The sequence below is a fragment of the Phasianus colchicus genome, chromosome 21, assembly GCF_987193195.1.
Source record: "Phasianus colchicus chromosome 21, bPhaCol1.hap1.1, whole genome shotgun sequence".
NCBI lineage: Eukaryota > Metazoa > Chordata > Aves > Galliformes > Phasianidae > Phasianus > Phasianus colchicus.
The window spans coordinates 7,335,503-7,351,619 of NC_143456.1; the positions used below are offsets into that span (position 1 = coordinate 7,335,503).

Sequence of the window (16,117 nt, forward strand, 5' to 3'; positions counted from 1 at the left end):
TTTGTTCAATTACTTTGATGCTATGATATAAAGGTCACTGTTTGCCTCTAGTCATCACATAGCTTTTTCACTAATTGTGAGCTCACGTCATTTTGTTCTGTGGGATCTTCTGCTTTTTGATCCAGTTTCAGTTGCCCAGATGTTCATTTTATACAGTTAAGTCTATACAAAGGGCATGCTTTGTTTCAACAAACACATTGTGGTCATTGTTCTCAGCTGGGAACCCATTGCACAGCAATTCACCTGTTTCCTATGTAATCCACTATCCATCTCCCAACCTTTATGCTGACTTAATGTACAATCATTCACTGGGGAGGGGAGGGCTAAGAAGAGGAAATTTCTGCAAAAATGTTTCCTGGTCCTTAGCCTTGGACTAATTAAGGTCACGCTGCAGGATGAAAAGGCAATAAGAAATCAGAAAACTCCTTTGTCTTTACTTCATTGGTGTGTAGTGGAATGGAAAATCATGGTAGTACCTTGAAGGATTTCTTTTCAGAATGCATTAATGGACAACTAGGCACTTTCCAGAAGGAATCCTGCTGCTGCTACTCTCCCTTCTCCATGGTCACCTGCAGAGGCTTCATGTCAAGGCACAGGTGTGTGTTTGCCAGATCCCATCAGGAAGCTGCCACACAGTGGGAGGCACTGCTTCACAGAGCACCCAGGGGCCTGAAGATTCCCAGTTCAATAGCTCACAAGAGGGACAGATCTCTCACTGCAAGTGTCCCTTCCAGGACAGGCCTTTTGGTCTTTGCAAAGCCATGAGGACGTCGCACAGACTGTTCATTTAACTTAACCTTCAGAGTAGTCATGAGAGCTTAGTTCATGGACAGAATGAATTCCATGGAAGACTTTGAAAGAGGATTGTATGTTACAAATGCACTGGCTGTTGCTAAAGACCTGTGGAGGATAAGCAGTGGAAAACTGGACAGGGATGGAGCAGTATATCATATAAGAAAGGTGTCACTTGGCAGTACAGATCTGTGAAGGTGTTTAAGTTTCTAAAAACACCTTTCCAATGACAGGAATGTAGCTCTCTTCAGCCTAAAGATTCCTAGAAAGATGACCGAACAAAATTGTCCAGGCTACTGGCAAGGACAGCATTATTGGCAACATGCACGGGGTGTTAATGGCCAAGGCTGAGGCAGAAGATGAGCTGTGCTCCACAGCCCACAGCAGGCAAGAGGAGGCAGCCTGAAGAGGAGCTGGCATCGAGCAGAGATTTTTAACATTGCTTTCATTCAGCCAGCTGTAAGGCTGCTGGGCAAGATCTGCTCAAGGTTGAATGTTGCTTTAACTTGCTCACGTGATTTGCTGTGCCTCCCTCTGCATTGAGTTTCCTAGGCAGACCTTTGGGAAGGGGACTGCAGATACCAGCGCCCACTGTGCCAGCCTAGTTTGGCAAAGAGGAAAAAAGGAGGTGAGAGGGAGAAAACCGGACGTCTTGTCTGGTTCCCCCTACTGATGGTGGCATTGCCTTGAGTGGATAAAGGTAGAGTTTTCAAATGTACAGTGTTTCCTGTGACTCGGTCTGCTGAAATCAGCAGAAACCAGCACTTCTCTGTGTTGCAACTGCAGAATAATTCTCTATTTCTCTCTCCCTTCAGTCTATAGATCCCTCGGCACAGCTGTAAATTCCCTGTACAGTGCACAGCACAATTTTCACTGAAAACAGCTGATAAAACATTTCTGGAGAGAAACCTCATTTCATTAAAAACATTTTTTTGCCTCTTCTATGCATCTCTCTATTTTTCCCTGGTGGCCACCTGTGCTTGCCGTCAGTCCCATGGAATGCCCATAAAGATCACTTCCAGGCTATATAGGTTGGTGGAAATGAAGCCAAGTGACCAAACCTCTTTATCTTTCCCACTGGCACTCTCCAGCAGCGACCTGGGAGGGCTCTCCAGTGCAGGATTTATATCTCAGTCTGTTTCAGTGACTGACAGCAGCAGCAAGGAACTCTCTGGGGCAAAGGACAGGGAGAGGAGAGCGTGGGGAATGGTTCTTCCTGGGACAAGCTCCAGTCTGCTCCAGGGAATGTGCTAGTTTTCACTCCTTTATAGTCCTTTATCTCAGCCCTCCGACCTTGAGCTCAGGGGCATTATCAGCCTTAGCCAAAAAGGCAGTGTGGAATTAACTGTTGAAATGCTGAATGTTTCTCATACTAAGCCCTAAAAATAAAAAACGTAACAAATGCAACTTACCTGAGTAGTCCAGGGTGTCAGTGGACCTTTCAGATTTGGTGAGCACTGATGTAGAATATTAGGAGAAATGTTCTGTACTAAGTAGGTGATTTTGTGAAGCGTGGCAGTTCTCAAACTTTGTATGCTTCTACCATGCAGAGGCCTCCTGTAAGAACATCTCTTGTATCTACAGAACATCTTGTGTATATACAGGGTGTATGAACTTGGTTTTCTTTGTCACGTTTCATCCTTACGTGGGCAGGACTGTTACTGATTTCCAGAGCACAGGCAGAAAGCCATTGATCTCATGCTTTCAGCACGCTCTGTGCTATCATGATAACACCCAAATATTTGACTTCACAAAGTATTAAACTCATAGCAAAAACAAATAATAATCCTGAAGTGATTTAGGTTGATGTGTTGGCAGTCCTATTGCTGATTTCTCTGGGTGACTTTGGGCATGTCATTTAATTCGTGTGTCACTTTTCCTGTTTGCTGATTGAGCTAAGGATGTCTCAGTGGGCCATCACAGCTATTAATGAGTTGTAAATGTGCTTGTGTATATGTGTGTCTGGTTTTGCAGGAGTGGCTTCTCTATCTTTGGTGCTTGATGAATGACATTATGCAGAGAAAAAGGGTTTTTTTTCTTACTGGGAGTGAATGAGCAGCAGTAAGTGGGTGGAAGCAGACTTTTTTTCTTGCAGAACATTCCCATCTAATCACTTTGGTGTTCACTGAGTTAATTTGCTCATGCCTTCAGATTGTTTTGTTTCCAGGGATTTTAAACCCTTGCCTCCAGCTGTTCATTTCCATTGAAGGAGGAGGATCTTTATCTGTCTGAACTAGTTAAAACCTGCTCCACTACCCGGCAGCGTTTTTGGAGACAGCCCAATAGAGTGCAGCAGCTCTGACACCAGCAGCCTCCTGGACATTGTAAATACCAAGCCCTATTTTTTTTTTTTCCTGACCTCTTGCTGTTGGAGCACTCCTCCTACTTTAATGGGACTTCCTCCACAGCTCCACTGATCCACTGTCCAAAATAGGCAACGGTATTTGCATTCTATGTGGAAGCAGAGAATCCATTTTAGACTGATTTACCACTCCAATATTATCAGATTAAGCCTTGACATAACCTCAAAGGTGCCATTCAAGCAGCTGAGGCACTCTTAGACTTAGGCTCCTCTCAGTGTGAGTGTTCTTGGGATATTTTGAAGCATGTTTTAAAAATGTGCTCTGTTTAAAGTTTGCTGCACTGTGGTGGGACTTGCAATACCTTCAGGGCCACTTCATCTTTGGACAGAAGATGGGAAAGTTTTTGTCTTGAGCAGATCAGTTGTAGGTTTGTTAACTGGATGAGACAGCCATCGGATGTACAAAAGGCATTTGATTTTCATCACAGAAAAGATTCTTCAGTACATCAGGCAAAGATGCTGTCTGTACGAGAGGGAATGGCAAACAGAAATTTCTGTTGTCAGTAATGTCAACCCAGGGACCATGACTAGAATGGGTATTACTGTAGAAATGCCTTTTTTTTTATTGTACTGGTTTCTAATAGCGCATTATTTTGGCCTGTGCTGAACAGAGCTATGAAATAGGATGGTTAATATGCTAATGCTCAGTTTGTACTTTAGGTTCCACCTTCTACTACAACTGCTATTGACAGCAGTGGGAAGATTTGTGGCCAGGAGATCTCTCACGAAGAGCAGGGCTGAGAATGAGCCAGGGAGACACTGTCCTGTTTTGCTGCAGATGTTACAGTCCTTCTGTCCTGGGAGTCAGTGAGGCATGAGGAGTGTTGGGAAGTGGCTCCCCTACTCCCAGCAGCACACAGCTGGATCAGTTTGAGCTGAAATCTGTGTGACTGTGGGAAGGCTGTGAAGCTGCTTTTCTGCTCAACCACCTCATAGCAATTATCACACTATCAGAGGACGGAAAAGGTCTGAGAAAAGGACCAGTTGAACATGTCATCATTGGTATTCAGCAGCTGCATGTTTTGCTATTGTTACAAATAACCTTTTTAACTTTGCAAGCAATGTTTTCTTGGCATCATTCATACGTAATTACTGAGAGGTCAAATTCAGCTGTCAGTTGTATAAATATGGAATAATTCTGTTGGCTTCCTGATGTTATTTTGCATTTGGATCATAGTCCCTGTCCCTAGGAGCTTGCAATCAGAAATACCTAGGGAGAGCTCTCTGTCACAGATGAGTTAGTATGCAAAGCAGTTTAAAAAAAAAAAAAACAAAAAAAAACAACAAAAACAACAGATGAACTGCTATCAAATCCTCGCAATATAATTACAACTATGTTGTCCTTTGGTTGAGGTTAATGGTTTAGTCCTCTGTAAATGAGAGTAGACTTTTGCTTGTTATTTTTTGTATGTAATTCACCAGTAGATTACAATTAGAAAGCCTTTTGGGGAAAATGAGTTTCAAAAGAGCTTTTAAATAAATATTTGATAGTTATTTCTTTACGTGTAGTGAGAGAAATTTGCATGGGACAAATAGAGAACAAGAATCATGGGACAAAATAGGTGCTGCTCTAAATAGAGCAGCCACGAAGTCTACCATAGAGGTCAGAAGAAAAGGAGAGCTTGGCAAAGGAGGGTGTTGGAACTGCTGTTTCCCTTCCAGCCCCATCTTTCCCCCCCACCCCCACTTCCCAATGTATAAGCTTCTGAGATGCTAAGTAAGGTTTAGTGGTTTTATATGGCAAATAAATAAATATATCTTGATTTCAATCTCTTTTCTGGCATGGTTCTTATAAAGTTTTTCAGGATTGAAGTGACTAATTGCACTTGTCATTTTTAGGGATCTTCCAGACCATCCTTCTGTTGAATGGGACACACAGCTCCTTGCCTCCTTCGTTCTGAAGCATATAGAAGCCAACAACATCAACCTGGTAATGTGAAACTTCCTACCACGTAGGCAGCGCTTTTGAGCTAGTGTTCTAGGCCACTCCTATCTGGAGATCTTTCTTGGCTTCTCAGTGGGAAATAAACAGTGGAGAAGTTTTGTTTTAGTAACTCCTCAAATGTTTCTTATATTTTAAGATGATTGTTTTATCCTGTGTTGCTAAGTTTTATTGCTAAAAAGGGCCTGATTGGGATTTAGGCGGAGGTTTAGGCTTAGGTTTGAAGGTCATTGGCAGGTATGTATTAGAAGGCTAGATTAGTGAGGGCAGGATTGAAGGTTATTAAACCAGAGTTCCTAGAAATAGAGTTCTTTCCATCAAATAGGAAAAAAAAAAACAAACATGGCAAAACATGCTCTGTTCTTTTCTGTTGACCCTTGCTGTGATCACACATGTTATTGTCACACACTGATTAGCAGCAAAATCACAAAAAACTTTAAAGTGTTTCAGCAGTGTGCAAAACAAGAAGCTGTAGCTCCTGCAGCATGAATGCCCCCTGAGCATGAAAAACAGCAACATGTATCCAATTGAATTGATTCTGTGGCTAATTTTCCATGAAATACATTGCTGTGCACAGAGACAAATCCAGTGTTCCTGCAGTCCTTTTGTGCCTTTTGATCCAGTGAATAGATAGGTTTTAATCTAATCTGAAAGCTCCTAATACAACAGGATTTGTATTGCATTTTTGTGACTCTCCTGGGCACCAGGACAAGTGCATCAGAATCCCAGTAGAAACTCTGAGATTCCAGAACTTTCTATAGATGGTTAGAGAGGGTTAGATCTTTGCCTCAGAGGAAATTAAACTCAAGCTGTTTGTTCTGGGGAAGCAGGAGTCTGGCACTAATATAGCGTGAGCTGAAAAATCAAGAGTGGGGAATTGGGAAGCAAGAAACGTGCACAATCACTAGTACTTGCCCTGCTGTGCTGTTGGTATTATAGGGTTTAGCTGTAGTAATGGAGAGTGCTGTTGCAGGGCCCATTGCATTCCCCTCAGCAGTTCCCTTGGCAGCAGTGAGGACAAATTATTCTAGCAGAACGTGTCAGCAGCATCAGTGGCCACTGAAGCATCTTCATGGGAACAGTGGTAATGAACTGCCCTGTGAACTTGCATTATTTTTAGTGTCACAGGTAATCACATGGTCTCAAATGCCTGCTGTAATACCTTTCAGGAAAGAGCAGACTTAGTTTGCCAACAACAAAAAGCAAGCACTAAATTGCCTTTGTCCAACTTCCAGCATTTTGGAACTGCAAACTTGCTATGTGTTTGCCAGTCTGTGCTCATCTCTGCTGTCCTGAGACAGTAGCCTTGTCTTGAAAGGTAAACTGAGTCTGTTTCAGTAATGGTGAAATTGATAAGATTAGCTTAACATGTTAAAAGAGCTTAATCAAAATGTAAGTTAACAGAGCTTCCAGCACATCCAGCTAATTCATTGAAGTTAACGTGACTGGAAGACACACATTGTCTTTGCTATCCCCGTGGGAAAAACTTCTCCAGTTTTCCCTGTAGTCTTATCATAGGAAACGGTATTTTTTTATTTACAGAACATATGTCATCTGGCAGTGGAGAAGCATGCTGCAATTCCAGCATGTGTGAAAGAAAAGATTGCAAGGCACCGTGTTAGGCATACTTTTGTTCCATTGCATTGTTACTCATTTCCACAATTGCCCTGGAAGTCCAAGAGTAACTCAATCTTCTTGAGAGCTATAGAGACATATTTCATCCAAGCTCCACACTAAATAGAGCAGACAGAAATTAACAGTTGGTGTGCTCAAAGCCAAAACTAATTTATAGACTTTGGAAATTATTTCCTGCCTGCTGGATTTGTAAGCAAAAGCCAGTGGTGCTGGGGGAGCAGCCAGGGGTAGTCTTGATCCAGATTAGAAAGTATTTGGCATATAAAGAAATGACATACGTAGTTACATAGTATTGTGTGGGCCCCAGGCAGCCCCACATTATGAAATTCTGCTCTTCAGGATTGCAGGTTTGGTGACAGCAAAGCTTGGATTACAAGGTGACGTCCAGACTGTGCATGGGGCAGCTGCAGTGCCAAGACCAGAATTCAGCAATAAGAGATTCTTAGAAGATGCCTTCCACCATAGACTGCTGGAAACATTATCCATTCAGCTGTTTGCAGAACAGTCCCATTGTCTTTGCTCAGCTCCAAATCAGTCTAGATAGCCAGACCCTATGAAATGATGCTATTAGAACGGAGGTTCTTGCTGTAGCACCTTATGGGATGGTTCTTCTTAAAAAGGAAAGACGTTTCTATCCACAGCAGTGTACTTGAGTAGATGTGTGTGCCCTGAAATACTGTATGATGTCAGAAAGAGAGAGGGAGACACACAGCTTCTCCAGCACACACAGCATGTACAGGGAGCATGGGCTCCAGACCTCTCAGGGGTTTTCTGCTTGTAACTGAGTAATTTCCTCTGTGCTCTCCCCACTCTGGAAGGGATTTCTGGGCCTGTTTGTCTTGGCTGCTGCTCTGGTTTCCATTAGTGAAAGCTCAATATCCTAAATACCAAGGTCACCCGGAAGAAAACCCAGCAACACCAACAGCAGCAGCTCCCATTTCAGAACAGGTGTGGGGAGGGAACTCCCTCTTGCCCTGAAGATTTCAGCAATAATTTCCACATCAAGTGTATTTCCTATCCTACCCTTTTGCTCCCAGGACTGGCTAAGCCTGTTTTTAACCCAGGGTTTCAAGATGTTCCGGTTTCTTCATCCTGCCCTGATTGTTTGCTCGATTTCATCATCTGCCTGGTTCAGGTTATGTGTTCAAAGGAAGCACGCGAGCTAGCTGCACCGTGTGGAGGAAGCAAATGCTCCCATGTAGAAATATCTTCATCATGTGAGAAAGAAATTCAGATTTTTCATCAATGAAATTAATCCCCGAAGCTTGAGGAATATATGTACATGTGATTGCTGCCTGCTATAAGTCATGAGCACCACAGTGTTGCTGTGGAATCAGTGCTCTGTTTTAGAACACAGACCTAGAAGCTACACACTGGATAGCAGGACATCACCAGTGTGTCACAGTCAGTCTGAAGGATCTCTGAGGACAAAGATGACCTATCTGCAGATAAGGTGAATGCTGCTGTGACCAGGTCAGTGTGTGCAGGTACCTTGGGAATTATGTTTACAGATTTCTGCAGTTGAGGAGACAGGCTATTCAGTTGTAATTGTCCTAGCAGTAAATTAGACAGTATCAATTGAAAGTGAACTCCATGCAATCTCTTTACTTGGTTCAGATGTTACATAACCACAGCAATATGAAGAACAGCAGCTCCGATTTCAAAACAGATGTGGAGAAGGAAAACCTCTAAAGGTGTTTCTGTACAGATAATTTCCATGTCAAGAACATTTCCTAACCCAGCTTTGTGCTCCTAGAGTTGGCCTGAGCCAGTTTTGTCAAAATAGTGATTAGCTTATTTAGTCTGCCCACTGTAGTCTCTTATCTTGGTCTTCTCGTTTGTTCTTCTGTGCTCTCTGTAGAAGGGAAAATGTGTGTTTTGGCTTGCCTTGAGTTTATAGTTTGGTTTCCCAAGGAAACAAGTATAATGCAATTGTATTTGTGTGTGTGCATGTTTCAAAAGTCTTTAGAGCCCATTGGCTGATTTCAACCACGTTTTACAGCAGGGTGGTAATCTTGAAGACGTTTTATTTATACAGGTTACGTGAACATAAATTATCAGGTAGAAGAGACAAAGCTTGCTCTGTCCCTGTACAGTTAAAAGGTTAAGTGAGAGTCCAATCCTTATCAGACTCACACTGTTAATCACCTGCTTAGGAATTTATTCTGCCTGTAGCGAGTGGGACATGTTGTCATGTTAGGAGAGCTCCACTATAGGTAGAAGTGACTTCAGTGCACACTTTTTCTTATCAGTAGAATGCAGGGTGCTGTGCTGGTTCCTCAAGCTGTACAGAATTCAATAACATCTTTCCCAGATGAGCTGCTCAAAAAGCTGATAATCTTAGGGAGAGCTGAGCACCATTCCAGACCATGCAGTCCCTGCAGGCAGACTGTCAAGTAGTGCTGATGTTCACTAAAGCAGCCAAAGCAGAAGGCACCTGCTGCTTGGTGGCAACTCAACTACAGCCACTGGGCAAAGCAGGGGGTCTGTCTGAGGGCTTGTGCTATAGGTGGATGGGCTTGTTAGCAGGTTTGCCTGGAGTTTGTGGGATTTAAAGTATTTTTCACTGTCTCTGTTTCCTGTCCTTTACACGGTATCTCCTATGTGTGAAAGGGCCTCTTCTGTTGGAGGGTGGAGTAGAAAGTTGCAGGATGGGCAGGGTGGTTTTTGATCTTCCCTTGATCATTAACCCAGTACTTCAAGCCTTTCTTAGAAAATAAATGTTGAGGAGGGAGCTGTGGTGAGTAAGCAAGGCAGTAAGATTTTCTTCCCTCAAGAAAGAACGGGCTGGCAAAGAAGCAAATATTGGTTGAAATGTAGGGAGTTTTATTCCTCCCTGGTCACAGAGAAAGGAGCTGTGAAGAACTCTGCTGCTTGGCCTCTTTCAGAGTGGAAGCCTAACTGGATGCTGTTGAAGGGCTGTCACTTTCACCATATGGAAACCATACCAGTACCAGCATATATACCCTGTCTGCTCTACACTTTGTGCTGCCAGTTTGTCTTCCAGATTGGTAGCAGGAATCTTTTGATATCTACTTCACAGTACTGTGCAGAATGAGCACTCAGGGTGGATGCTTTGCCCCAATACATTATTGAGTGGCTCTGAGGACTGGGAGCCAAGGGTATTCCACGCTTTGGATAGCAACTTGTTAATGCTACTTTCACGTGTTATTTCTGCATTAAAAAGTCCTCGTTTCTCCCTGCAGAGAAGTGAAAAACAACATGCTCTTCTCATTCAGCTGACAGCCTGATTTGGTTGTACAAAGAGGGCAATCAGCTGATTCCTTAAAAAGGTTTATTCTCATATCAGATTATCAACTATTGCTGTTGTGTGATGAAGTCTCATTACAATCAGGACAGTAATGCACAATTGTGTTGCTCTTATTAGAGCAGTCTGTCCTGAATCACAGCACAGCAAGCTTATAGTCTCACCCTGCAGTTTACAGACATTCTGGTATGTTCTCAGATCCAGGAGAGAGTGATTCATAGAGCTGGACTACTTGGGACAAGAACAAGTTTGCATCAGATTACTCTGAAAGTAGCCTTTTGGCTGTATAATAAGTAACAAGAGCATCCTGCCGTTGGGAACATGATACTTATCATTTCTCCCTTGTTTAAGCTATTAGACTGTATAGTTGTTTAGTTCCAGACTGTCCTCACTTATTTGTTTAGATGTGTTTCTGTAACTCGAGTTCACACACAAAGGCTACATTGTGCAACACAAAAACAACTCTTGGGAGACAATGGCCTGGGACAGTGCTGTGTTAGATGTCAAAGCTGGTTATTGCATTGTCTCTTTATTCTTCAAAATGTTCTGTTCTGTGGTTTTGTTTTGCAGGTGGTAACTTTTGATGCGGGAGGAGTGAGTGGTCATGCTAACCACATTTCTCTCTACACTGCTTTAAGGTACAGTGTTCTGCATGTTTGTTGGATGCCTCACTGTAGTGTTACAGCGTGAACGTGGTGTTTGTGTGTAAGCAGTTGATTACCAGGTAGAGCCAAGAGCAATATTAACTTTGCTCATACCTGTGTGCTGGGCCATGGGACATGATGCTGTTTAGAGGAGCTCCTATAATGTGGTAAATGACCCACAGCACCCTTTATTATTCCACCTGCTGGTGCTTTGCTAGTCTTCCTTTCACTGAGGCCTCTTTTGCTCTTCCAATTCTTGATCTCAGAGCAGTGACACATTCTTACTCCTAGTGCAGTGTGGTGAATGCACTTCCACTGAAGTGTGCCACAGATCATTGCATTTCTGGTTTGAGGTGAGTATGTGAATAGATGCATGAGCTGGTGGTAGCTGAATTTTGGAGACGCCTGCACCATTGTTCAAGCGGATGTTTCTATGCCATCTGATTATCTGAATTTACTACTCTGGGCAGAGGATATTCCTCTTTCACTAAAGCTGTCCCTATTTACCGATCTTCCTAAGTCAGTTCATTGCTTTATCACTTTATTCTTTAAATTCTGAAAGCCTTTGTCTCTGTGTTGTGATGTAGGAAGGATGCTAGACAAAAATCACCCAATTTTTTCCTGGCAAGGCAGCTAACCATATTTTATTTTAACTGCTCATTCAGATTTCATTGTGTCCTAGCGTGATTTCCCTTAAGCCGTCCCTGTCTTTTCCAGGCATGAGAAGAACTCTTTGCAAGTTTATCTTGTATTTTTAGCACCCATTTGTTTTCTGAATCATCTGTGCAATTCAAGTAACTCTGGATCTCCAACATCGTAGTCATTTTCCTTTCTTACTTGATTGAAGAAAGCTACAGAGCCACATATCCCATTACTGGGACCTACTGAGCTCCTCTGGGAAGATGCTGAGAATCTTTGATCCTGTCTGATGGCTGGAACTCAGTGTTAGAGGAGATCATGGCTCTTCTGAAATAACTTCACTTCCCTTCTTTCTGTTAAGATAAAGTAAACAGTGCATTTGTTTGGACTAAGTGGTGAGATGCTTTCCAGCACAGTGTTGCTTGAGGGGTGAGCAAAGGACAGAGGTTGATGGCTGATGCTTACACATTTGCAGAGGTAGCAGAGAGCTTCCAGCTACCTGGAACCCTCAGTGTTTGCTCAGACAGTTTGCCATAGGGCTTGCAAATAGAAATAGAAGACAGACTGTTAGATATCCCCCTATGTCCCAAAAAGATATAGGGAAAACAAGGTAGCAGCTGTATCAACTATTATCCCAACTCTTCTTTTGTGTCACTTTGTGCAGAAATCACTTTCCCACCTTTGCGCTGTAGGTTTCCTATGTATGCATAGGGGATTGTTAACCTTTTTCTTGTCTCAGAGTATCTTCCTGAGAAGTATTCTTTATCTGGAGGCCCCTTGAGCCCAGATTTTTGCATTAGTCCTTAGCCTAAGCAGAATATTGCCCTGAGCTGATGAGGTGGTCTCACTTGTATCTGAATATATAAGCAGCTCTCATTAACGAAGGACCAGTTTGTGTCTCATCTCTTTTCTGGTCCTGAATCAGCAGAAATAAGCATGGCAACTCAGTCATCTGTGTGTGGCAGGAGTGATGCTGTGGTCACCGAAAGGTTAATTTTATTTTTAGTGTCTTGCTTGCTCTCATTAGTTTTCAGTTTGTGTCATGGAAGAAGTAGAGCGTGACTGTATCACTCCTGATTTTCAGTGCCCTGGTGAGTTCTTATATACTGGCTAGTGCAGGCTGCATCAGGAGCATGTGTGGGGCTTCTCACATACCCCCTGCTAGCAGGGCTTTGCAGAGCAGAGGTTGCTGCCCCCAGGGCCCGAGTGCTACATGGCAGCAAAAAGACAAATTAACTCTCTTCTCTAGGTATTATATGGAATGCATTTATTTCTCAGCCATCTTTAAATGAGGTCTGCAGGACTCTGCCTCTGCTGTGACAGCAAGTGGAAAGGGTGAAGCAGAAGGCTGATGCAGCAACACTCAGCTCTTTTGGAAGTTCTCTGACTGTGGAGACTGACCTTACGCCCACTAAGAGGTTGCTTGCTGTAAGAGCCAGAGGTACAACAGGCCATGTGATCCATTCCACAGCTCCTTGCTTCAGGAGATACAAATTATTAAACAGCTGCAAGGAGCACAGCAGTTCAGGAAATGGTCATAACTGAGCAGATTCTCAGCATTATCTGCTAAGAATGTAAATAACCTTTCTAGGGTCTGGGACAGAAGTTATGTTCAGAAGAGCAGAAGCTATTCAGAAGCAATGCTCCTTCCACTTGCACCAAATATCCTTGTGACACCCTGCAAGGAGTCTAGATGCTGTTATATGTCTAGCCTTCAGATCTGTGAAATGCCAAGGTTTGAGAGTGGGTTTCTTCTTTTGCAAGGGAAAAATACGAAGGGGAAAAAAAAAAATACCCAAAAATAGGATGGGGGAGGAACACAAATTGCTATTTGATTTCAGTCTCCCCTGGGAGTATTTCAGTTCTGCCTTCCAGATTGAGAAAAAAAAAATCAAAAAACATCAAAAGAAACAAAAAAAGAAAAGAAAGAAAAACCCAACACTATAGCAAAGAAGAGGGAATAGAATGCAATTCTCTGTAGCTCTATTTCTTTCCATGTGGCCTTGATTTGGCAACATAATTCTCCTTTATCCTCAAAGTAGGAACTTTCCCTGTGGCCAAGACTGGACCCTGTGCACAAATTCACAAGGATAAACAGGTCTCAAGTGACATCAGGGTCACTTAATTCCCTTTCTTAGTATTTGGTCAGTCACTAAAGCAGAACAATAATAACCATGGTAAATAATACGTGACAGGAATATTTGAGAACCTCTCTTTCCTGCACTTTGAAATGACAGTGTTTGCACTGAGATCACATGTAATATCAAGGAGTTCTAGTTTTGTATGAGTCATCTTGCATTTTGATTTTTATACAAGCCTTCTTGCCTAGCAAATGGAGGGCTGTTGATTTTGTTATTTGCTTGCTTAAGGTGGGGAGAAATGGCCACTGTGAGGGGGAGGAAGGACTGTAACATTTGTTTTTTTCAGCGAGCAATCAAATCCACTTCATCCCACCTAGAACAGAAAAGAATAGTCCTTGTCTGCTTAGGGCAGAACAAACTGAGTGGAAAATAGGAGCTACTATATTTAACCATGCATTATGTTGTTATAGCAACTGCATCCATAAAACTTGTATCAACGATGCCATATAAAAAGCTACATCAAAGAATCATTAGCTGAGCTTTTTCTCATCAGTTCAATTTAGAAAAACACCTCTCAGTCTTTCAGGATGTTTCTTAACATCCATCAGCTCAGTGGTAGGTTGTAAATGAGACTGTGATATTGCTGCAGAAATGATATTTGGGAGCTTAATGCTTTATCTCTCTTGAGTTGATTGTGATGCAGCTTGAGTGCCACCAATGCCTTTTTGCACTTATGTGTCACAGCTTGACTTCTGAGTGCCCCCTTTTATGAATGCCATGGTATGTAGCACTGTGAGGGTGGTTTGCACCAGGGTTTTCTCAAAGAGGAGGTCTGATGAAATGCCAGTTTCAAATAAGTGTATCAAAACAACGATCAGCATTGTCCAGCCAAATCCCACATATTTGGTAGGTACTGATTCCAAAAGCTGCCAACTGGATTACATCTCTACAAAGCTCAGTGCTTGTATTGATTTTCTAAGTTCAGGTCTTTAAGAACATGTTGAGCAAGAAACAAGCTGTTTCTGTGATAATTAGCTTGATGACAGTGTATGGGTCCCTATCTACCATTTTTATTGCAGGTCTTTTTACAGTGCAGGGCTAGAATGGGACTCTGATCCCTCACTCCTTTTAAGCAGCTGTAGCCCACATATTTCAAATGAGTGACATCTCATATATGTTTTCAAAGCAGACTACAGTCTTGTTATTTCCCTTGCTTTCTCCCAGAAAATCCTTCTTCCAAACCAACTATTATTTGCTCCACCTTGGAAAAGGATTTTTTGTGTCACTGATGTGTATGGTTGGGATTCTTTAGGCCTTAACAGAGTTGTAGGGTTCCTGCAAAATAAAGAGGATGGGAGAAATAACAGGGTGCAGTATCTTATGTTTCAGTCTGTCCTTTGACAGTTCAGCTCACTTCTGGTATTTTGTTTTTAACGCTCTCAAATGTCCTAAGTAATGGGAGAATTTGTGAATGGTAGCTGTGGTTGGACCCAGACTCTGTCCTCAAGGTCAGGAAAGAAATGTCCTCTGTTTTTTATCCTGAGTTTCTGTCCTTTCCCCTCAGATGACTGCCCCATGCCTGGCATACATCAATTAGGTATCTAGCTGACTATTTCCTCCTAGATTTTATCTCATTCCTTAGTTTGACTAAGCTCATTCACCCCAGTGCCCTTCCACGGTCCTGGTGGGAGCCATTAGGTAAGGTTGCACACAAGGCACTGTATTGTTGGTAGTCAGCAGGGATTCCCTTCCACCAAGAAGGTTTGTTTTTTTTTTTTCCTGAAGAAACAGCCTGAAGGAATGTCCTTCCCAGTGTCACTAGACTGCTAGCAGCATGACTGGAGCAGTGACACTGCATGTTCTTCTCCCAGTGCAGGGACCTAAGCACAGAGCCAAAGAGAAGCTCTGTCAACTGGAAAATCTCTGAATCGCCACTTTTTTTTCTGAATGATGGAACAGTCTTTCACCACTGTGATACACGTGAGTACAGAGTGTCTGAATAGTGTTTAAAAAGCTGCATGTTGTTATATGGTGTAGTTCAGGGTGCATGGAAAGGCAGCCAGAAAGTCCAGTTAGGGAGGGAGGAGGCATTCCAGATAGTAAACATTCAACATCTGGCAAGTATATCCCTCTTATGTCTTGGTGATTCCTAGGAGACTAACTGTTCTTCCTCTTTCACATCTGTTTCATCAGATTAATTGGGCAGATTAGAGGTTAGGATCCTAAATGGAGCCCCAGCATATCTTTAAGACATCCATTCTTTTGCTGTGCTCTTGAAAACTGCATTTCCCCAGGGCTCTACAGCATCCAGCGTAGCACAGTGAAGGGTTTTGCCTTTGGCACCCAGATCTAATTGGAGAGTGAAGTCATTGATTTCAGTGAGAAATTGTTCACAGAAGAGAACATTACCAAAGCTGTGATCCACCCACCTGAGCATCAGTCCCACTTCTAACCCAAAGGAGTTCTGTGTTCCCTGAGGCAGAGATCCCAGTTCCATTTTGACTTATCCCTTCTTGCCTTCACAGGCTGCTATCAGGGGTCTGTACTTTAGCCCACTTGCTTTGCTGACAGCTTTCATTGAAGTAGGCTGAATAAAGGATTCAGGAGCTGTCTCCATTCAGCAGTTTGCAGAATGGGGTTTGTTGGCCTCTTCAGGTTTTTCTGCTGGGCAGATGCAGGTGGTAGCTACAGACAGGAGCAGCTTTCAAAGCTGCTGGTCCTTGAGGGATGGTCCTTGCAGTGCAGAAATGGTGG

General features: G+C 42.8%; 1 protein-coding gene across 2 annotated transcripts in view; it reads left to right on the plus strand.

Moving 5' to 3' along the window:
- Window positions 1–16,117, plus strand: part of PIGL (phosphatidylinositol glycan anchor biosynthesis class L) — a 56,034-nt gene that overhangs the window by 31,818 nt on the left and 8,099 nt on the right. For both annotated transcript variants that reach the window (XR_016459212.1, XM_031591628.2), the window contains exons 3-4: window positions 4,994–5,084; window positions 10,570–10,637. Coding sequence is in view for 1 of the 2 variants with exons in the window: in XM_031591628.2 (XP_031447488.2) it covers window positions 4,994–5,084; window positions 10,570–10,637 (159 nt within the window). In the remaining variant the exon portion in view is untranslated. The remainder of the gene's footprint in view (window positions 1–4,993; window positions 5,085–10,569; window positions 10,638–16,117) is intronic.